At 42.7% G+C, this 16,697-nt stretch overlaps 1 protein-coding gene across 5 annotated transcripts; it reads right to left on the bottom strand.

The window, feature by feature from the left end:
* Positions 1–968: 968 nt before the first annotated feature.
* On the bottom strand, positions 969–16,664 carry caprin2 (caprin family member 2). 5 transcript variants are annotated; one of them, XM_018697194.2, is made up of 22 exons: positions 16,493–16,663; positions 16,304–16,325; positions 15,516–15,771; positions 15,359–15,421; positions 15,171–15,257; positions 13,031–13,269; positions 10,711–10,793; positions 9,587–9,700; positions 9,404–9,444; positions 9,079–9,306; positions 8,079–8,120; positions 7,863–7,991; positions 7,623–7,707; positions 7,064–7,113; positions 6,853–6,960; positions 6,663–6,764; positions 6,380–6,520; positions 4,360–4,504; positions 4,083–4,259; positions 3,814–3,875; positions 3,175–3,229; positions 969–2,264 (listed from the first exon to the last, which is right to left on the bottom strand). In XM_018697194.2, the coding sequence occupies exons 3-22, from the start codon at positions 15,756–15,758 to the stop codon at positions 1,690–1,692; spliced, it is 2,769 nt and encodes a 922-aa protein (XP_018552710.1). In that variant the 5' UTR covers positions 15,759–15,771; positions 16,304–16,325; positions 16,493–16,663; the 3' UTR covers positions 969–1,689. The 5 variants fall into 5 exon arrangements, 4 of the variants coding, with proteins under 4 accessions (XP_018552710.1, XP_018552709.1, XP_018552711.1 ...); XM_018697196.2 differs by lacking the exon at positions 16,304–16,325 and adding an exon at positions 2,536–2,582 and having other exon boundaries at positions 2,169–2,264; XM_018697193.2 differs by lacking the exon at positions 16,304–16,325 and having other exon boundaries at positions 16,493–16,662.
* Positions 16,665–16,697: the final 33 nt, after the last annotated feature.

Genomic DNA, 16,697 nt, shown 5'->3' with positions numbered 1-16,697 from the left:
AGATGCTGCTGCCACCCTGAGTACGGGTGCTGTTATTACTACTTCGTCTGGAACAGCAGAGCCTCACAGCTGAGTGAAGTCTGGTCCGGGATGTCTCTGGTCCCAGTCCACCCAACATGTATGCTGGTTAATAAAGACGTTCTTATTTTTAGCCTTTATCAATTCAGTGGCCTCACATGTAGAACTGGTTTCAATTCTCTGATATGCAGTAGCTGCCTCACTGATTGTAGTGAGCAAAGTTGCTCCTATGTCCACTAATAGGACTGTTAGCTGTGGTACAGACCTTCATGATCCCCAGATGATGAATCTGTGTTGTTGGACCTTAAAGAGCTTAATAGAGACATTTAGGATTCCCAATGAAATCTACTGACTTTTTTCACACACCCAGTATCATCAGCAGGATGACTTGGCTGGAGTGGAATACCATTAAGTCTGGTTCTGCTCAGGATGAACTGTAATCCTATGGGTCATCTTCTAGCACCTGATTTGTTCAATACTTCTCAACAACCGTCCTGGAATTATTACTAATTAGCATAATAATGCCAAACAAAGATCCTGTAGAACATGAATAACCATTAAACATCAGCACAGCACAGGAACTACACTGATATGAAGCCTGTTCCCAGTTGTTGGGGAGTTTGACTGCTTATGTGAAAGCAGCAGTATCCTTTAGTGTCTGTGTGAAGTCTGATAAATGTCCTCAGGTGAGTCAGCATCAGTTACATTTCTGCTATGTGCGGTTTTAGATTGGGGCCAGAAACTAGGATAAACCTCAGATCATCATGTTGCAATGTTATATTTGTCATAATTAGTTTTTCTATTAAAGTTTTTAAAATGGGAGTAGTTGTTGGTTTTTGATTCTGTTAAGCTGTCACAAAGAATGAACAGGTGAACGACCCTATAAACACTGCTGAAAATAACAGACCTCTATATAACTGTAGAAACAGAATAAATGTGAAGCACCCAGATTCACTGCTCATCTTTTATTTAACGTTAGGCACATCAAGGGACCACTTCCACGTCTCCACAGTAGTCTGTTAGTGCAACAATTTGGCCTCAACAGTTTGACACCGTACCCACCACCCAGAACACATTCTTTCCTTCCTCGGATTCACATTCACACACAGCAAGGTGAGGCTGAATGCATAGGAGCCCAGCATCAAGCAAAGTGCTGATAGTAGTCAGTTATAATTCATCCAATAAGTCAGCCATTCATTCAGTTCATTAGCTGTTTAACATCTGGTCAGTCATGAAAACAAACAAAAAAAAAAAAAGGCACAAATTCATAACATTGCATCAGAGTTCTCACTGAAATCAGTGACCTGTTGGGCTGAACAGCTGATGTGCTACAGGATGATTTACAGCAAGATGATGTGATCGAGGGCCAGTTGTACTAGTATCACAGTCACACTGAGCACCACCTTCATGAACTACACATTCATGGGGAGTCAGGTACATTTGGTAGATGTCAAGTAGTCACAATCTCCATTTCAAATGAAGATGATGGCTGTGAATACAGATCATACCGTTTAGCCACTGACACACCTTAATTTATGAGTGGGCTTTTATGGTGAAAAGGACACTTGCATGCAGCCTGACCACAATACTGAAACGTCAGTTTAATCACCATTCAGTGCAAAGCAAACAATCCACACATCGGGAGAACATGGCCATTTGGCTGACAGCAGTTCAGTCCTGGTACAGCAGGAAGCCCGAGAAGGTGCTGTACTTCCAGGTGCTGCCATAGATGGCACCACGATGCAACCGGAGCCACACCTGGTCTCCCTGGAAGAGAGGCAGGATGGCGTGGTTGCTGGCCGTCTCGTGGTCTGGGGCTCCATCATTGGCGTACGCTGACACCATCACGTCCTCATTGCGCATGAGGTTGATGTAGAGTGGCACGTTGATGGCGAGCTTCAGGATGTGGAAGATGAAGACGTAGGTTCCGTTGACGGGGCAGGTGAAGCGGCCGATATGGGTGTCGTACATCTCGCCCAGGTTGCTGTGCAGCTGGTCGAACACGATGGGTTGGTCCAGATTGCCCGGGGCGAAGTTGGCAGTGCGAGAGGCGGTAAAGGCCACTCGCAGAGGCTGGGACAGTGGGTAGAGTTGCATGGGAAGCAGGGCAGTGTGGTGGTGGGCGTGGGGAGTGAGCGGGACCTCCACCGTGGAGACCGACAGCGAATCGCCATGCCCCGAGTCCACAATTGTGAAGGCTCCCTCCCGGTCTGGGCTACTCACCTGGGAAGAATCACTCCAGGCTGCTGTAGAGTCAAAGTCAAGACAAAAAAAAAAAAAAATGTGGGGGTGCAATAACAGCTATGGTGCAGTAGAGGTGTTTCATTTGGTCCAGTTGAAGGTCTGGATTGGAAAGTTTGCGGTGGGAACTATATCTGATCTCGATCTGACCCAACTACAAGACATACTCTGTGAATTTGAGCTAATGTACTGGGATGTGGATGAGCCAGAACAATGGAGGTCTGACCTCAGCCCCACCCCAAACACATAGCCACTGAGCAGAGTGGATGTTCTCACCTCATTTTAAGCCTTTTTGATCACTTTTTTTGTGGAAAGGAACCAAACTAAGGGAAAATGAAAGAAGTTTATTAACTCATCCACAGATTTGGACCAAAGCAAATGAATCACAGGTTTGAAAACACCAAACACTTCTGTAATGCAAGCACCAGACAATAATGCCATTTCACCCTGCCATACAGATTTGACAGAATTTTAGACTTTAAATGCTCTTGATAAAAGTCAGTACAGTAAAAATGTTACATATAGACTTTCTTTAAACTTCATCCCTACAAACATCCACCTCTGCAAATGCAGTCACTTAATTTCCATGGCACTTCCATGCAACCCTGTCTAAGGGAGACAGAGTCAGCTGGTTTCAGCTCTTAATTGATTCACTTCTCTCCTATTCTCTGTGTATGTACAGTATTTTAATACAGACAAATCTCCAATAAAGTTGTTCTTATTTACATGTTCTTCTGTTTCTGTTGTCAAATAACACAACAAGTATGAAATGGTGACTGACGGGCGACTGATTAAGACTACGCCTTAACCAACAGTCACTTCCAAGCAGTTTCCAAGTCGCAGAATCCTTTTTAAAACCACAATATTGCCTGACAAGATCACCATTTACTAAATTATTGGAGCTTGTGTTCTTACCACTGGAGTTATGCCTCCCTCCTCCTCGTCTAAAGCTGTGTTGGTATCCAGAGTCCTGAAAAAATAAAAATAAAAATACCATAGAGGAACTGTAACACAGGCAGACAAAGCAGCAAAACAGCACTGAACTTTAACACAAGGCAGCGTGCAAGCACACTCATTTCTTGGCTTATGCCCATGTCTGTGTGCTGCATGACCGGTTAGTTTTTGGTTGTCACTAGCATGCTAAGCAAGATGATACACTAATATTTTACTGGTAGCATGGTCTTAAAAGCTATAGCTGAGGTCACAATTAAGGATAAATTTACTTAATTACTGCTTTATTTTTATAGTTTCAGCCATCACTAGTAACAGTTATGGTAACTTTGTACTGACCAAAACAATTGCTGAGATTTAGGATAAGGGCAACATCGCTGCAATCAAGTCCAATGGGTCAAACTACGTGAACAGTCAGACAGGTTGTAAACAAGCCATTTAGCCAAATTATCTAAAATTGCTTGATTTGGTTGTAAAACCAACACTGCTCAACACTCACTGCACAACTTCATATACTACTGACATATGCTAGTTAAGAGTACTAAGCCACAAAGCCTATAAGGCCACTACACACAGTGTAGTTGTGATCAAGGATTTACTTACTCTAGCAGCATAGAGGAGAGGGCCAGAGTCCCTGAGATGAGTCTGGGGGATGTAGGATCCTCCTGAGGGACAGAAATCAGTGTTAGGCCTCAGAACTAACTCACTAAAGATTCATTTCAGCCCAAGATGCTGTCCAGCAGTACACTTCAGCCAGGATGTGACAGACTACCCTGCAACACTTGATCCGGAACGGGTGTCTAACAAAACAGGAGAGAAATGCAAGGAGTGGTGAAAACCCAAAAAGAAACAGGAAAGCTGAGGATAGGTACCTCGATGCCAACCAGAAGAGCGAAAGGTTTGTGCCAGTCCCTTGCCGCCACGTGCCATACCTCTCACAGATCCTCTGGTGTAGTACGACTGGCCAGGTCGGGCCATGCTTCCGCCTGACTGGCCAGGGGAAAGGAATATCTGCCCACCACTCCCCACCGTATAATCTGACTGGTACACTAGAGATGATGCAGCACAAAATGGGTCTCAGACTATTGACGGCTGACCATCCAACCCTCGTGGGTTGACAGTTTAGGAACACAAATTTGTTCAACATACCAGGCTGTGGTTCGTCTTCTGAGGGAGCAAACTCAGGTGGTGTTTGGGTACTGGCAGTACTGTACCTGGGCTCAGAGAAAACTGTGGAGTCTGGTTTGTAGTTCAGTTCCCCATTCTGGGGTAAGGACGTATTCACCTTGAAGACCTACGACGAGAAGATAGACATCAAAGTGGGTTGATGAAACTATGCAAGTCCCTATTCAGATCTAGATATCACGGTTCAGATTGTGTCCAGAAGGTGTCTTGTTTGAGTGGTGGGTCATTCAATTACACTTCTGTGCTCACATTTGATCTGTTCTGTTGGGTTAAAGACACCTGCACAAGTACCACAATGGCCATGTAGCTTGTCCTCTCAGGTATGGACTTGTCTTCTGTTCAGTTCTGAGGAGGCTGGCCACACTGATTCTAGTAAAACTTAACATTCTGGATGACTGAAAGCACTGGCATTTACATTGAGATGGCACCAACAAAACAGATCAGATCATCAAATAGCTATCAGGTATCAAATGATAGAAGTGTAAATGCAACAAGGTAGTAGTATTAGAATCTGACTGAAATTCAACTGAAACTCACCCCTGTGTTGGCATAAGTTATTATACTTCCAATTCTTAACCACTAGCAAACAGCTTCAGGTACATCACCACCACCACTCAGTTAATCATATCTTGCATGTAGACCAGAGAAACCAAGATGGATACAATAAGTTTTGTTACCTGTGCAACAGACCCTTATAAATGTGGCTGAATATATCCAGTATGATAAAGCATTTTAAAATACATCTAGATTTAATCCAGATGTGAGACTGATGCATGACAGAGAGGGTTAATGTGTCCTTGAGTGCATTCATTTCTGGACCCAAGTTTGCAGTCTCACAAAACACAAGAAGCAAATAGGCAAGTTCATAACCTAAAAAGAGTAGACCAGCCAACTGCCAGAAGACCCTGTTTATAAGTGGTATTAACATGCATCTGTCTCTGATGGAGTAAAAACAGATTAATGACCACATCTAGAGACAGTATAGTAAATCTGATCTGCATGGTATGGTAATGTTTTTTTTTTTGTTTTTTTTTTTAAATGGCATCATGGCCAGCATCTGGTAAGGAGTTGGACAGACAGTGCAGCTGATTATTGCATGGTCAGGGGGAAAGCTGTGCTGCATTATCAGCCATACCAGCGCTTAAAATGCGTCATTACAGCAAATGTCACTATAGAAGATTTCCTCAACTTAGCAGCAACAGAGCCCTCATCTGTAACCAGGCTACAGCCAGTTAGTCTGCCAAGAGACAGCCCATTACACCTCTGTTCAGTCTCCTGCTCTCTATGGTCACCTACAGTGTGTCTTAACACAGCTGAGTTCACCTTATAGGTGTTCTCATTTATATACATTCTTCTGTTTGTTAGACATCTAAATGAATATGAAATAGTTATTTAATGACAGACCATAAACATTTAATCTTAATCGGCAGTCATTCCCAAGCTGCTGTGCTGTTGATAAAATCTGCATCAATCCAGGTTGAGTGGCAACAATGCAACTGTGTATTCAGCTGTACTATCATTTAAAGTGTTTGAACACAGAGACTGAGGTGACCAAACGTTGTCTTAACCTTACTGTCACTGTGGTACACATTTCCTTCAACCTCATTGAGCTGGCTTGAGTCCTAATTTTAAAGCTGTTGAACCCTGTAAACACTGGAACACCAAGCTAGTGTTTCAGTATATACACACTCTGGAAGCCATTTTGGAAAAAGCAGATGGATGGCTGAAGCAGAGAGAGAGAGGTGCGTTTACAAATTTAACTGGTTTAACATGAATGGAGAGCAGCATTGCCTCAAAGACTTCCCAGGGACAGGTTACCAGGTATACATGAACTGAACGTAACATTTCCAGATACACATTCAATATCAGGAGTGAATGGGGAGAGGAGAATTCATTGGTGACTTGCTGTAAGTAGGAGTCAAACCCTTTGGGCCTTACAGGCATAAAACTCAAAAGATTGATGCATAGTTCTGTCAAGACTTACTGACTGGATGTTCTGAAACTGTGCAGAGGTGAGAGTTCTCCTGGTGGGGGGTGTGGAGAAAGACTGTCCCTGGGGGGGGGTTGAGGTGCAAGATCCCACCCCATTACACGGGGACTGCTTCCCTGACTCAGTCACCGGCGTCTGTGGGGAGGGAAAAAAAAAAAAAAAAAAAAAAAAAAAACCCAAGAGAGGTTGAAGGTATTGGGAGGGAAAAGCAAATCTACAACATTTCATGGAAATAAATGTGCTTTGTCTGTTGACATGGCGGAGAATGTTCATTTACACGAGGACGGCTCTTCTCCTCCAGGTTGACCGAGATGGTCGACTCCCTGCGGTACAGCGGCGGTGAGGGAAATGCCTTTCTATCAGCCAGCTGCAGTGGCTCCTGCAGAGAGGGGGCAACTTTGACAGCCAGTTGAAGCTGCGGGATTTTAAAATATGTTGCATCTCGCAGCCAATGTGCTACGTCTTACATGAGGTAGGTCCTTTGAGGAAAGCTCCAGGTCACAGGTCTCCAGGCACTGATCCCCGCTGGTCAGACTGGCTTTGCGCTCCATGAGCCTGGTAGGCAGTGGGGTGGACTGAGTAGGGGGGGAGGGAGGGTGAGGGTGAAGTGATGACAAGTCCAAGTGATTTCCATTTCAGTCACAATTGACTTATCACAGATAGAAAAAAAATGCTTACATGCATTGCTTTGGGCAGGACATCAACTGGGCTTCTCAAGTCTGTCTCAGCTGGTTAGTTGAGGGGGAAAAAAAAAAAAAAGGAAGGGTCGAGAAATTACACACAAAAATCTGAGCTTTTACTTTGAAAACAAACTAAATGCCAAGACTCAAATTGTAAATTACACATGAAAAACACAATTATAGTTTTGATAAGATGTTAAAGGTAATAACAGCCAACCACAGAGAGCTTTAAAAGTAAGTTTTCACAGTTTGCAGCAACAAGGTTCTGACAAACCTTCAATTAAGGCAAGAGGAGATGAAGGCACAGACAACTGCCTCTGACAGAATGTTATACAAGCTTGATGTAGGTCTGCACATGTCACTGTGAAACAACCAGTTTCACATAACAATCCCAACCATCATTCCTCAGTTGTTATGCAGATTAATGTTAAAGACACCATTTCCATGATGTAGCAAGCTACATTCACCATATAATACAGAAGCTAGAGAAAAAGCTAAGCTAGCACGTGGAGCTTCAGTCGGGATTGTTTTGTCAAACTGCAGAGCTTCCGAGTTACCCAGAGGAGAGGGAGATCCAGATGGTCGTCTCTTCAGTCCAGAGTGACCATCAGTGGGGGAGCTCTCACCATCAAGAAGAGAGTCCTAAAGAGGACAGATTCATTTTAATTAATAATTATCTCATTACTGGTACAGAGGACTTAACATTTACAAATCAGAGTTTCATCCTGCACTGGCTGGTAAAGAAGAAAAGTTTGATATTAAATAAATTTGTTGGTTTGCAAACAGCCAAATTCCACCTGCATGAAACTGAAGGAGCCGTGGATCTTTGTCATGAGGTCCTCCAGGTGCTGCTTTCTCAGGATGGGGTCTTTGGGTAAGGTAGATGGAGAGTTGAAAACCTCCACAGGCATGTCCATGTGAACTGCCTGTTGAGAATCACAAGGAGGATAAATATGCAAACTGCTTACAGTCAGAGATGTCTGTACATATTAAACCAACAGTTTTGTACTCACCAACTTAGAGTTTGGTTCCCCTTTGGCTTTCCTCTCTTTTCTCTGGGGAGAATATCACATATTGATTATTGTGTGGACACCATTGCTGAACAATACGACGGCCTTACAAAAAACACACCAGCTCATTAGATCAGTTTAAAAAGGAAATAACTGTGTCCAAAAACATGTTAAGTCCTTACACAAGTAATCAAGCTCTCTTTACAGAGCTATTCATATCTGAAAGCTTAGAAATCTGAACATCAGATGTAAATATCATTATCGTTTATCATAAATACATAATGCCTTTTTTGTAGCTGCTGATAAAGTTTTATAAACTTAATATCAGCTAGTCCATCAAACACTTTAATTCTGAGAAATGCTTACAAGTGGGCAGTCTGAAAGGAAAGAATGCAGTCCAGCGCTACAGCCATCAAAAAGCACAAGTCTGAACTATTGTATTGTAAGTATAGAGCGTCAGCAGAAAACTATAAACTCCAAAGAGTGTGGTTTCAAAAACTCTCACTCAAGGACAAGTGATGGGCCACTAACCTCTGATTAGAGGGCTGGAATATTCTTTTTTTTGCATGACACTAATAAGTCAGCTGACTGTCAACATTGACCTTGCAAGGTTCAGGATGACTTAAAACAGTAGATGGCTTATTGAGCCCATTTTCCATCCCCTGAAATACTGATTTTGATCATTTTGGTTGATTCATCACAGTGCAGTCAAATCATTTAGCTTACAGCTGAAAAACATGCTTCAGTGAGCAGTGCCTCTTTGAACGGTTTTCCTTTGTGCAGAAGTGATGAAAACAGAATACATTCATACACATTCATCTCTGAAGGCAGGTAACAGGCAGGAGTTTCTCTCTCGCTCTGCATGTTTTACCAGCCTGTACAATGATCTGACAGATTCACTTCAGACTGTGTTGTACCATACTGACTCTGGTGCTTATTCAGACATGAGACTAACACATAACTCCTTGAACGGTCAGGCACATTGGGTCTGATGATACCTCACCTGTTTGCAGTCAGCAGACTGTTTCTTGGTAGCGGCTGGGACTTTGGGGATCAAAGTGGCGGCTCCCCTCCATGGTTTGTGGACTGCAGTATGGGGTGAGGTGGGTCTGTCTGGGAACTCCATATCCCAGCAGTCAGGGGGTTCCCGCTCTCTCATGGCCTGGAAGTCCTCCTTCCAGCTCTGAGCAGGAGGGGTCTCCATGTCAGTCAGGTACAGTCTGTTGAAAAACTGCCATATCACCAATAGAGCATCAGTGAATCCTGAAGCATGCTTACAGTCACACAAGCACAACTTCAAAAAAAAAAACAAAAAACATTGCTCTTACCTCTTTCTTCGAAACTTCATTTGGGTTTGACTTTGATATGGCTGTCAGAAGAAAGAAATATTGAGAGTCTGATTCACCATTTCCAGACAATGTATGCAGTAGTGACAGTGGTAAATTACGCTTAATACTTACAATGTTTAATGACTCACACTCAGGTCATTAGTGCATGCGTGATGTACTTACTGCTGTGGCTGGTCGAGCTCAGTAACAGCTCTGGAGTCTTGTTGGGTGGAGGCGGAAGACAACTGAAGTACTTGCAGTTTAAAAGTCTGGTGAGCTCCTCTTTCAACAACTTAACTGAAAAGGACAAAATGACACAGAAAGCCAAGTTAAAGAGCTCAGTTCTTCAAAACACACAACTTCATTAGCTTGACTTTATGACTATTTGACGTTCAGCATGGATTTCAGTTTTTCATATTCTCACAGATCCTCTTTCTAAACAATACAGGACTGATAGCACACTTCATCTTATAACATGGCCACTGAAAATTCGGTATTCTGATTAGTTGGAGGTGGTGGATTATCTTTTAGTAAGTTTAGGCAGTTTAACTGTACACCAATGACAACAGTATTTTTCATTCTAACGTAACATTCCAGTTTTGAATAGCAGCTGAGCCTCAGCTAAGGAGCTTGGTGCTACAGTTCACCATCAACCACCATCAACGGGAACAAAAATGGAAATTCATTAAATGTTCATCATAGCTGAATGAATCTGGAGGTCCATAAGGTATGGTGTTTAAAAACAAGAGTCAGATCAACATAGTGGCATATGCAAATTAACTAATATTTTTGATTCCATGTGGTATAAACAGCAACAACAACAACAACAAAATCTTGTTTGTTCAGTCCATACACAGTCAAATATATGCACTGAACCATCATCCAGGCATTTAATTACAGCATTTAGATAAATAACCTGGGAAGAGCATTTGTGATACAGTAATGTAACTTCATATTCGAGACCCTGGTCTGAGGATGTATTTGGGTAACATTTTTCTCAGTCTCCAGTTGACTGCTCAACTACACTAAAACTGAATCATTAATGTCATACTTTAAAGTCTTGAGTTGGGATTTCTGGCACAGAGGGAAATAGACATGATAAAAAAAAAGCCAAACGGAATCCTAACAATAAAGTTGTTTATATTCCAAGTGTTATTCCAAACTTTCATCTCCACACATTCACTTTTAACAATCACAATCAACATCCAACCCCACCATCTTCTTTTAATGAACTTATGCTAGCAAGAGGATTTGAATGGTTTTAAAAGGTCCCAGACATCTCTTTACAGCTTATACAGTACACTCACACGTTGATCCAGCCACTGGCTTGTCTTTCCCCTCCAGCAGGTCCAAGTACACCAGAGCCGCCTGCTCCATCTGCTCTGATAAACTGCAACACACAGCGAAGAGAAGACAGAAGAGACATCACCAAGGAGCTCAGAGTCGATGGTGTGACAAGGAGCTCTGTGCTCTAAAGCTCGACGCTGCTGAGGCTCCACTAAACCTGTGTTAAATGGTAGTTTTAGTTCAACTCACACAGTGTGCCTCCAGAGAGAGCGTTTTAGTGCATCTGATGGAACAGATATGTTCCTATTAAATCAGTCCAGCTGTCTACACAGGCTGCATAACAGCTTGTGTTTTACTCACTGTATGCCTGTAAATGTGGCTGGAAGTCTATTTTACACTTCAAGTCTATTTTCCAGCACCAACAGTGACTGTGTATTGGGTCTCTTAATGCTTCCAAAGCACAGGTGACCTACACTCACTGTGCCTGAACGCCTCCTGTGTAGGCACAGGGAGCACTAGAGCTGCTGCTCACACCATGCCCTCTGTGTACACAGTGTTGTACTGCTTCAGGTTTTCATTATGCTATTTTTTTAATTTTTGTCACATATGTTTTTGCTTTGTCACACACTGGACTCTGCTTAGATACGCAGTTAACCCTTCCATCACCCTTTCATCTGGATGTACGTCATTCATCTTACTTAACCACAAGTGTGAATGCAATCTAAAAGCATGAGACAGACCGAAATCTGACAGCAGTGTCCACACAGTTCTAACCGAGGAAGTCAAAACGCATAAACAAACTAAATACAGACTGGGTGAGTTTTCACAGGGATCTTTTTTTTTTTTCTACAAACAAAAACTTGCCATCAGAAGAATCAAAAATATGGCAAATTATGCTTAAAAAAGTAGTCGTTTCCTGGGTTTCCAGAAATATCAGCACCCTGTGATGTAAGTGCTGAGTCACTGTACTCATAAAATCCCTCATCAACTCACTGGAGACATTATGCACATTTTATGTAAAGAAGCAGTCAAACTTTATATCTACTGTAAATTAGCCAGCAGCAGTTCATATTCAAAGACAGAGTGTGACAGTGATGCAGATAGCCATTTTCCACCTAATTAGTTCTGGTTCTTAGACTGGTTCCATTCAGGATTCCCGGAACCCTGGTGCTATATAGTGAACCAGCCTGCATTTCCATCAGTTTTTGAGCAGAATCACTGTAATCAAGGACGTGTTATTGATGGGAGGGCATTGAACAAGTCACAACGATGGATCACACTGATAACCTGTGAGTTTGTACTGTTATATAGGCTAGATACACTTTTTTCCCTATGATTCAAGGCCCTCTCCCATGTTGCCTTTGCCATCCTCTCTCTGGCCTCTAGAATACGACACCCACTGATGTCATCACAGTTCATACTTTAAAAAAAAAACCTGCTAAGTTTGCCTTTCTGGTTGCTAGTCTGACATAACTATCAAAAAGAAAAACCAAAAAGACAATTTTTGGCACAAAGCATTAGCTAGCTTACAGTTAACCCAACTAACCAACTGTGTCGCAGCAGCTGTTTCTATGGGTCACAGATGCTAAATTATCAGTACACTGATGCATGTTATCAACATTATTTCTGTGTTGGTCTGGGAGCTCATGTATGTCATATATTACATGCTCATGTATTGTTATAATAAAAAGCCTATGCCATGCAAACCTGGCTAGCATAAGGCTCCACATTATGACAGAATACTGTATTAGCACACAAATACCAGCACATTCAGCAGTTGCCGTGACTACTACAACAGTAACGTAACCAACTGATCCCATCATTGCATGGAGGAACTGTGATACATAACTGTCTGCTGGAAGAGAAATTCTCACATTTTCTTCCAGCTCTGTCAGTCCTGTCACACTGTACATTAGGTTTTATAAACTGGTAAGATGTCTGATACAATAAAAAGGTGTTCACAAGCAATGAATGTCAGTCTACACGATGAAACACATCCCCACTTCCAGTATAGGGTGGAGGTTGAAGGACAATACCAGTTTGATGGACTAGTCTTGTATCTATACAAACATTATCCTTCCACTAAAATCTTAGTTGATTTTTTTTCCCCCTCAGTGTAGCCTGGGCCAAGTAAGATGGCTTACCACCACTGTTCTGAGGGTTAGGATTTTATGATGACCTGGAAAACAAGTGGAAGCTTTGGAACTTTGTGTGGAACTTTCCCTAAATGTGCTTAACATGTAGATAACCCCACTAACCAATACAGATGCAAGGCTTTACACTTGTTGATTTAGTTATTCGTCCAGCCTTGTCCAATGCAACACCACAGATGACACTCACCTCAGTCTGTTGTCCCTCTTGACCCCCAGCAGCGTGGCGAGCTGATTCAAGCTGTGCAGCTGTTGGGCTGGGATGTGGGGTGCCTGGTTGTGCCCGACTAGCACGTCTCTCCTGATGTGCTCCTGCTGCAGGCTGTGGAGGAGATGCTGTACCTGGAGCACCGTGCTCAGACGCCTCCTCTCCACCTCCACCTTCGCCACCTGGTCCTTTTTCACTGCCTTCTTCTGGGCTCTCAGCAGCTGCAGGAGCAGGGTGATTCAAAGAGCAGATTGAAAATATGGCACTGAAATATCAAGGTTGAGGCCTATTCAAATTCTAGCTTGTCATTGCATCCAGCAGTGAAATTAAGTAAAAACAGTAGTTATTGGTTTGTAGAATCTAGGGCAGGTATGACGCCCATTCATCCATTACCCATACCGCTTACTACTTCAGGATTTGGGGGTGGGGGTCTTGATCATGATCATGTCTGTGCATGAGCTATGAAGCTAGAGCCTAGCATCAATTAGATTAGCATAAAGATTGGAAACAGCTAGCCTCACTCATCCACAAGTTCAAAAATATGCCTACCAATGCTTCTAAAGCCCACCAGTTAGCATGTTGCCTTGTGTTTGATTTATCTGTCCCAACTTGTCTTTTAAAAGGCAAAGCATGCTGTTAACATTAGCTCCATTAAAAAGGGCCAAAGCACCATCACTGGCAACAAGCAGTGTCTTGTTAAGATTATACCTGAATTTTTTATAATAATTCTCAAACACAAGCTTAACCCCAACTACTACATATTGAATAACGTTTGAGCTAACCATCAATTGCCTCTAATAGACACTACGCCATTGACTACCACTCAGTTGCGCACTTCTCACTTGAGATCGTACTGATTCACTGAAGTTACATACAGTAAGAACTGGCCTCTGGGGTGTGAAGTGGGAACAAAAAATATATATATATATATGGCACCATTCTCCCCATAACAAGCCAGTTTAGCATGAAAATTATTTTGAGGCTATTGTCTTAGGATAAAATAGTCAGGCATATTTGTGTTAATAGGCTTAGCTAAAGGTTTGGTTAGGAGGTTTCACCTTCTGCTAGCTAGCCAGGAGCAAAATTTAGATTCATGCTAGCTGTAATGCAAAACTAAAAAGAGCAGTGGTGTTTTTTTACTCTTCAGCACTGTCTTCATTAGCATAATGTTGGTCTCCAGGGCAAGTTCAAACATCAACAGGAAAACAGCCAAATTCCAATTACATTTTTTAGCCTCCAAACATTGTTAATTCAGTCGATAGCTGGTGGCTAAAAACAAGAAGCTATGAAAGTTAGCATTGCATAATTAACAGCTATTCCAACTAACACTAAACCTAGGCTATAGAAAATTACATCAAGTTAATGTCAAAGTAAGTTCAAAACTACATTTTTGGTTAAAGTGACTTTGACTTAGTGTTAAATCAGCAGAATGTTTTCCACCATGCCCAAACTAATATTAAATACAAAAATCTAATTATCCAATTATTGATTCAAAAAAAGACCCCAAAGACATCAACCAGAAACTCACTGTACGCTTTAGGAAATTGTTAGTAATAATGTTAAATATACTGTTAAAACAACAGATTGAGATTTTTTCACATTCATCTCAAAACATGCCATATCTACAAGTTATTGGTCTCTAATGGCTTTTCCCAGCCAACAGCCAACAAAAACACTACATGGTGAGGCTTCTGCATCCAGGGGTAACAGTCCAAAACCATAACAATTCAATCATCTAGATAGCTGCCAATTAATTTTTGATTTAGCTCAAAGTCCATGGAAACATCAACTGTAGTATCATCATGGAGCCAAAACTGATACAAGAAGATAAAAATTGCACATGCCATTTCAATTAATTTATTGTCTTTGTCAGCCATGAAATGTTTCCTGTTGAAATATCCAGGTACGCTCGAGCTTTTTGCCAACTGAGCTACAGCTAGCTAAATGATATCTGACGCTCCTGTGAGGCAGAAATGTATCACATTTCTCCTTTTGTGGGATGTAAAGACGACTTTTAAACCGAGCAAAGGCCCAACACAGGCAGCTATACCTGACATGTCACAGTACAAACATTCTGAGACCAGCCAGGACACAAAAAACAGTCTGATCACAAGACCCTTACATTCTGAGTCAAGCCATCCAGGGTTTTGTGTAGCTCCCGAGCAAATTCCAGGTTGTGCAACACCTCCTCGTACTTTTCCACAGCCGCCTAGGAAATAAAGAAATATGGGCAAAAACCCCTCAAACCTCATGATGATACTTACATTAATGAGTTCTTATCGTTGTTGCCATTACATAGCCAGGTCTTACCATCTGATCCTTGTTTAGTACATGGCCTTGGTTCAGCCTCTTCTTGTAGTCTTCCAGTTTCAGCTGTGGATACACAAGACACATCACAAGATCCAAGTGCCTGCCTTCACCTATCTAGCTTTGAAACCTTCTCCTCTCTGCCCTGCCACCATCCTACCTTCTTTTTCTCCAAGTTGCGGATTTTGTGTTTGAGGCAGATGAGGCCATCTTCTATGTAGGTGTCATAGCCATGGTAGGCGGTGGTGACCTCCAGGCTGAACTGCAGGGAGTTCAGGCCTCCGGGCGAGCCCACCTTCGGGCTACCAGTCATCACCGGGTCATCCTGCCTTTCGCTGCCCTCCTCTGAGCGCTCAGGTGGGGGGGTATCATCCAGGGTGGGGGAAGGAGACAGCTGCACCATGTTGAGCTCCACACTAGAAGGAGAGACACATATCAGTCGTCAAAAAAAAAAAAAAAAAAAAAATGCAAGCGGTGAGCCATGCTGTCTCTGTGCCATGCAGCTGCAACAGAGAAGAGATGCTGCTGGTGCCAAGCTGAGCGTTTGAATAGAGATGGAGGTGGACTCAGCCCAGTTTGGGCAGGCGCCAACCCCGTGACACTGCATTTATACCGGCCACTGAGCAGCGTGCTCGCTCTGGATGAATCATGAAAGCAGCAGAAGCAGAAAGCATCGCTCAAAACATGCAAAATAAAAACACCGTGCAAGAAAAGAGCAGCTTTATGGACACTGCACTGGATTAAACATCCCTGCGTGCATGTATCCTGCTCCGCGTGTCATAGATATAGATATATATATAAATATGCTGAGGGTTGGGTGGGGACTAGTATTAGGAGAATGGCAAGTTAAACCATTAACAGGGACATAAAGAGCAATCAAAAGCTTTGGCTCAGGAGTGATCATGCTGAAATCAAGTCCTGATGTCATGCAATCGATTAGAAACCCACCCCAAACTTTGCTTCAAATGTCCTGTTACAAGACAAGACACTCGTTTATGGTGGCAGAATCCAAACTTTGGCTCCATATTTTAGTGATCTGAAGTTTAATCGCCACACACGTCAGCATTTTATCAAAACCCGACACGCCGACACAAAAAAAAAAAAAAAAAAAAAAAAAAAAAAAAACAGCTGACCCACCTCGTGTCTCTAGCTCGTGTGCGCGTTAAATCCTCACAGGACAGCCGCTGGACATCCGAAAACCCCGAAACAGACCGACCCCCTTCCTACCGTGATGTTTAGCTCGCAGAGGCCACGCCGGTGTCAGCTCATACCTTTATATACCCTGCTGGCCGCACACAAGCTCCGCCGGGGGTGGAGTGGGGTGGGGGTGGGGGGGTGTGGA

This window comes from Lates calcarifer, linkage group LG18 (assembly GCF_001640805.2).
Source record: "Lates calcarifer isolate ASB-BC8 linkage group LG18, TLL_Latcal_v3, whole genome shotgun sequence".
Classification (NCBI taxonomy): domain Eukaryota; kingdom Metazoa; phylum Chordata; class Actinopteri; family Centropomidae; genus Lates; species Lates calcarifer.
Note: the sequence above shows the minus strand (reverse complement) of the source record. Positions and strands in the feature narration are given on the sequence as shown.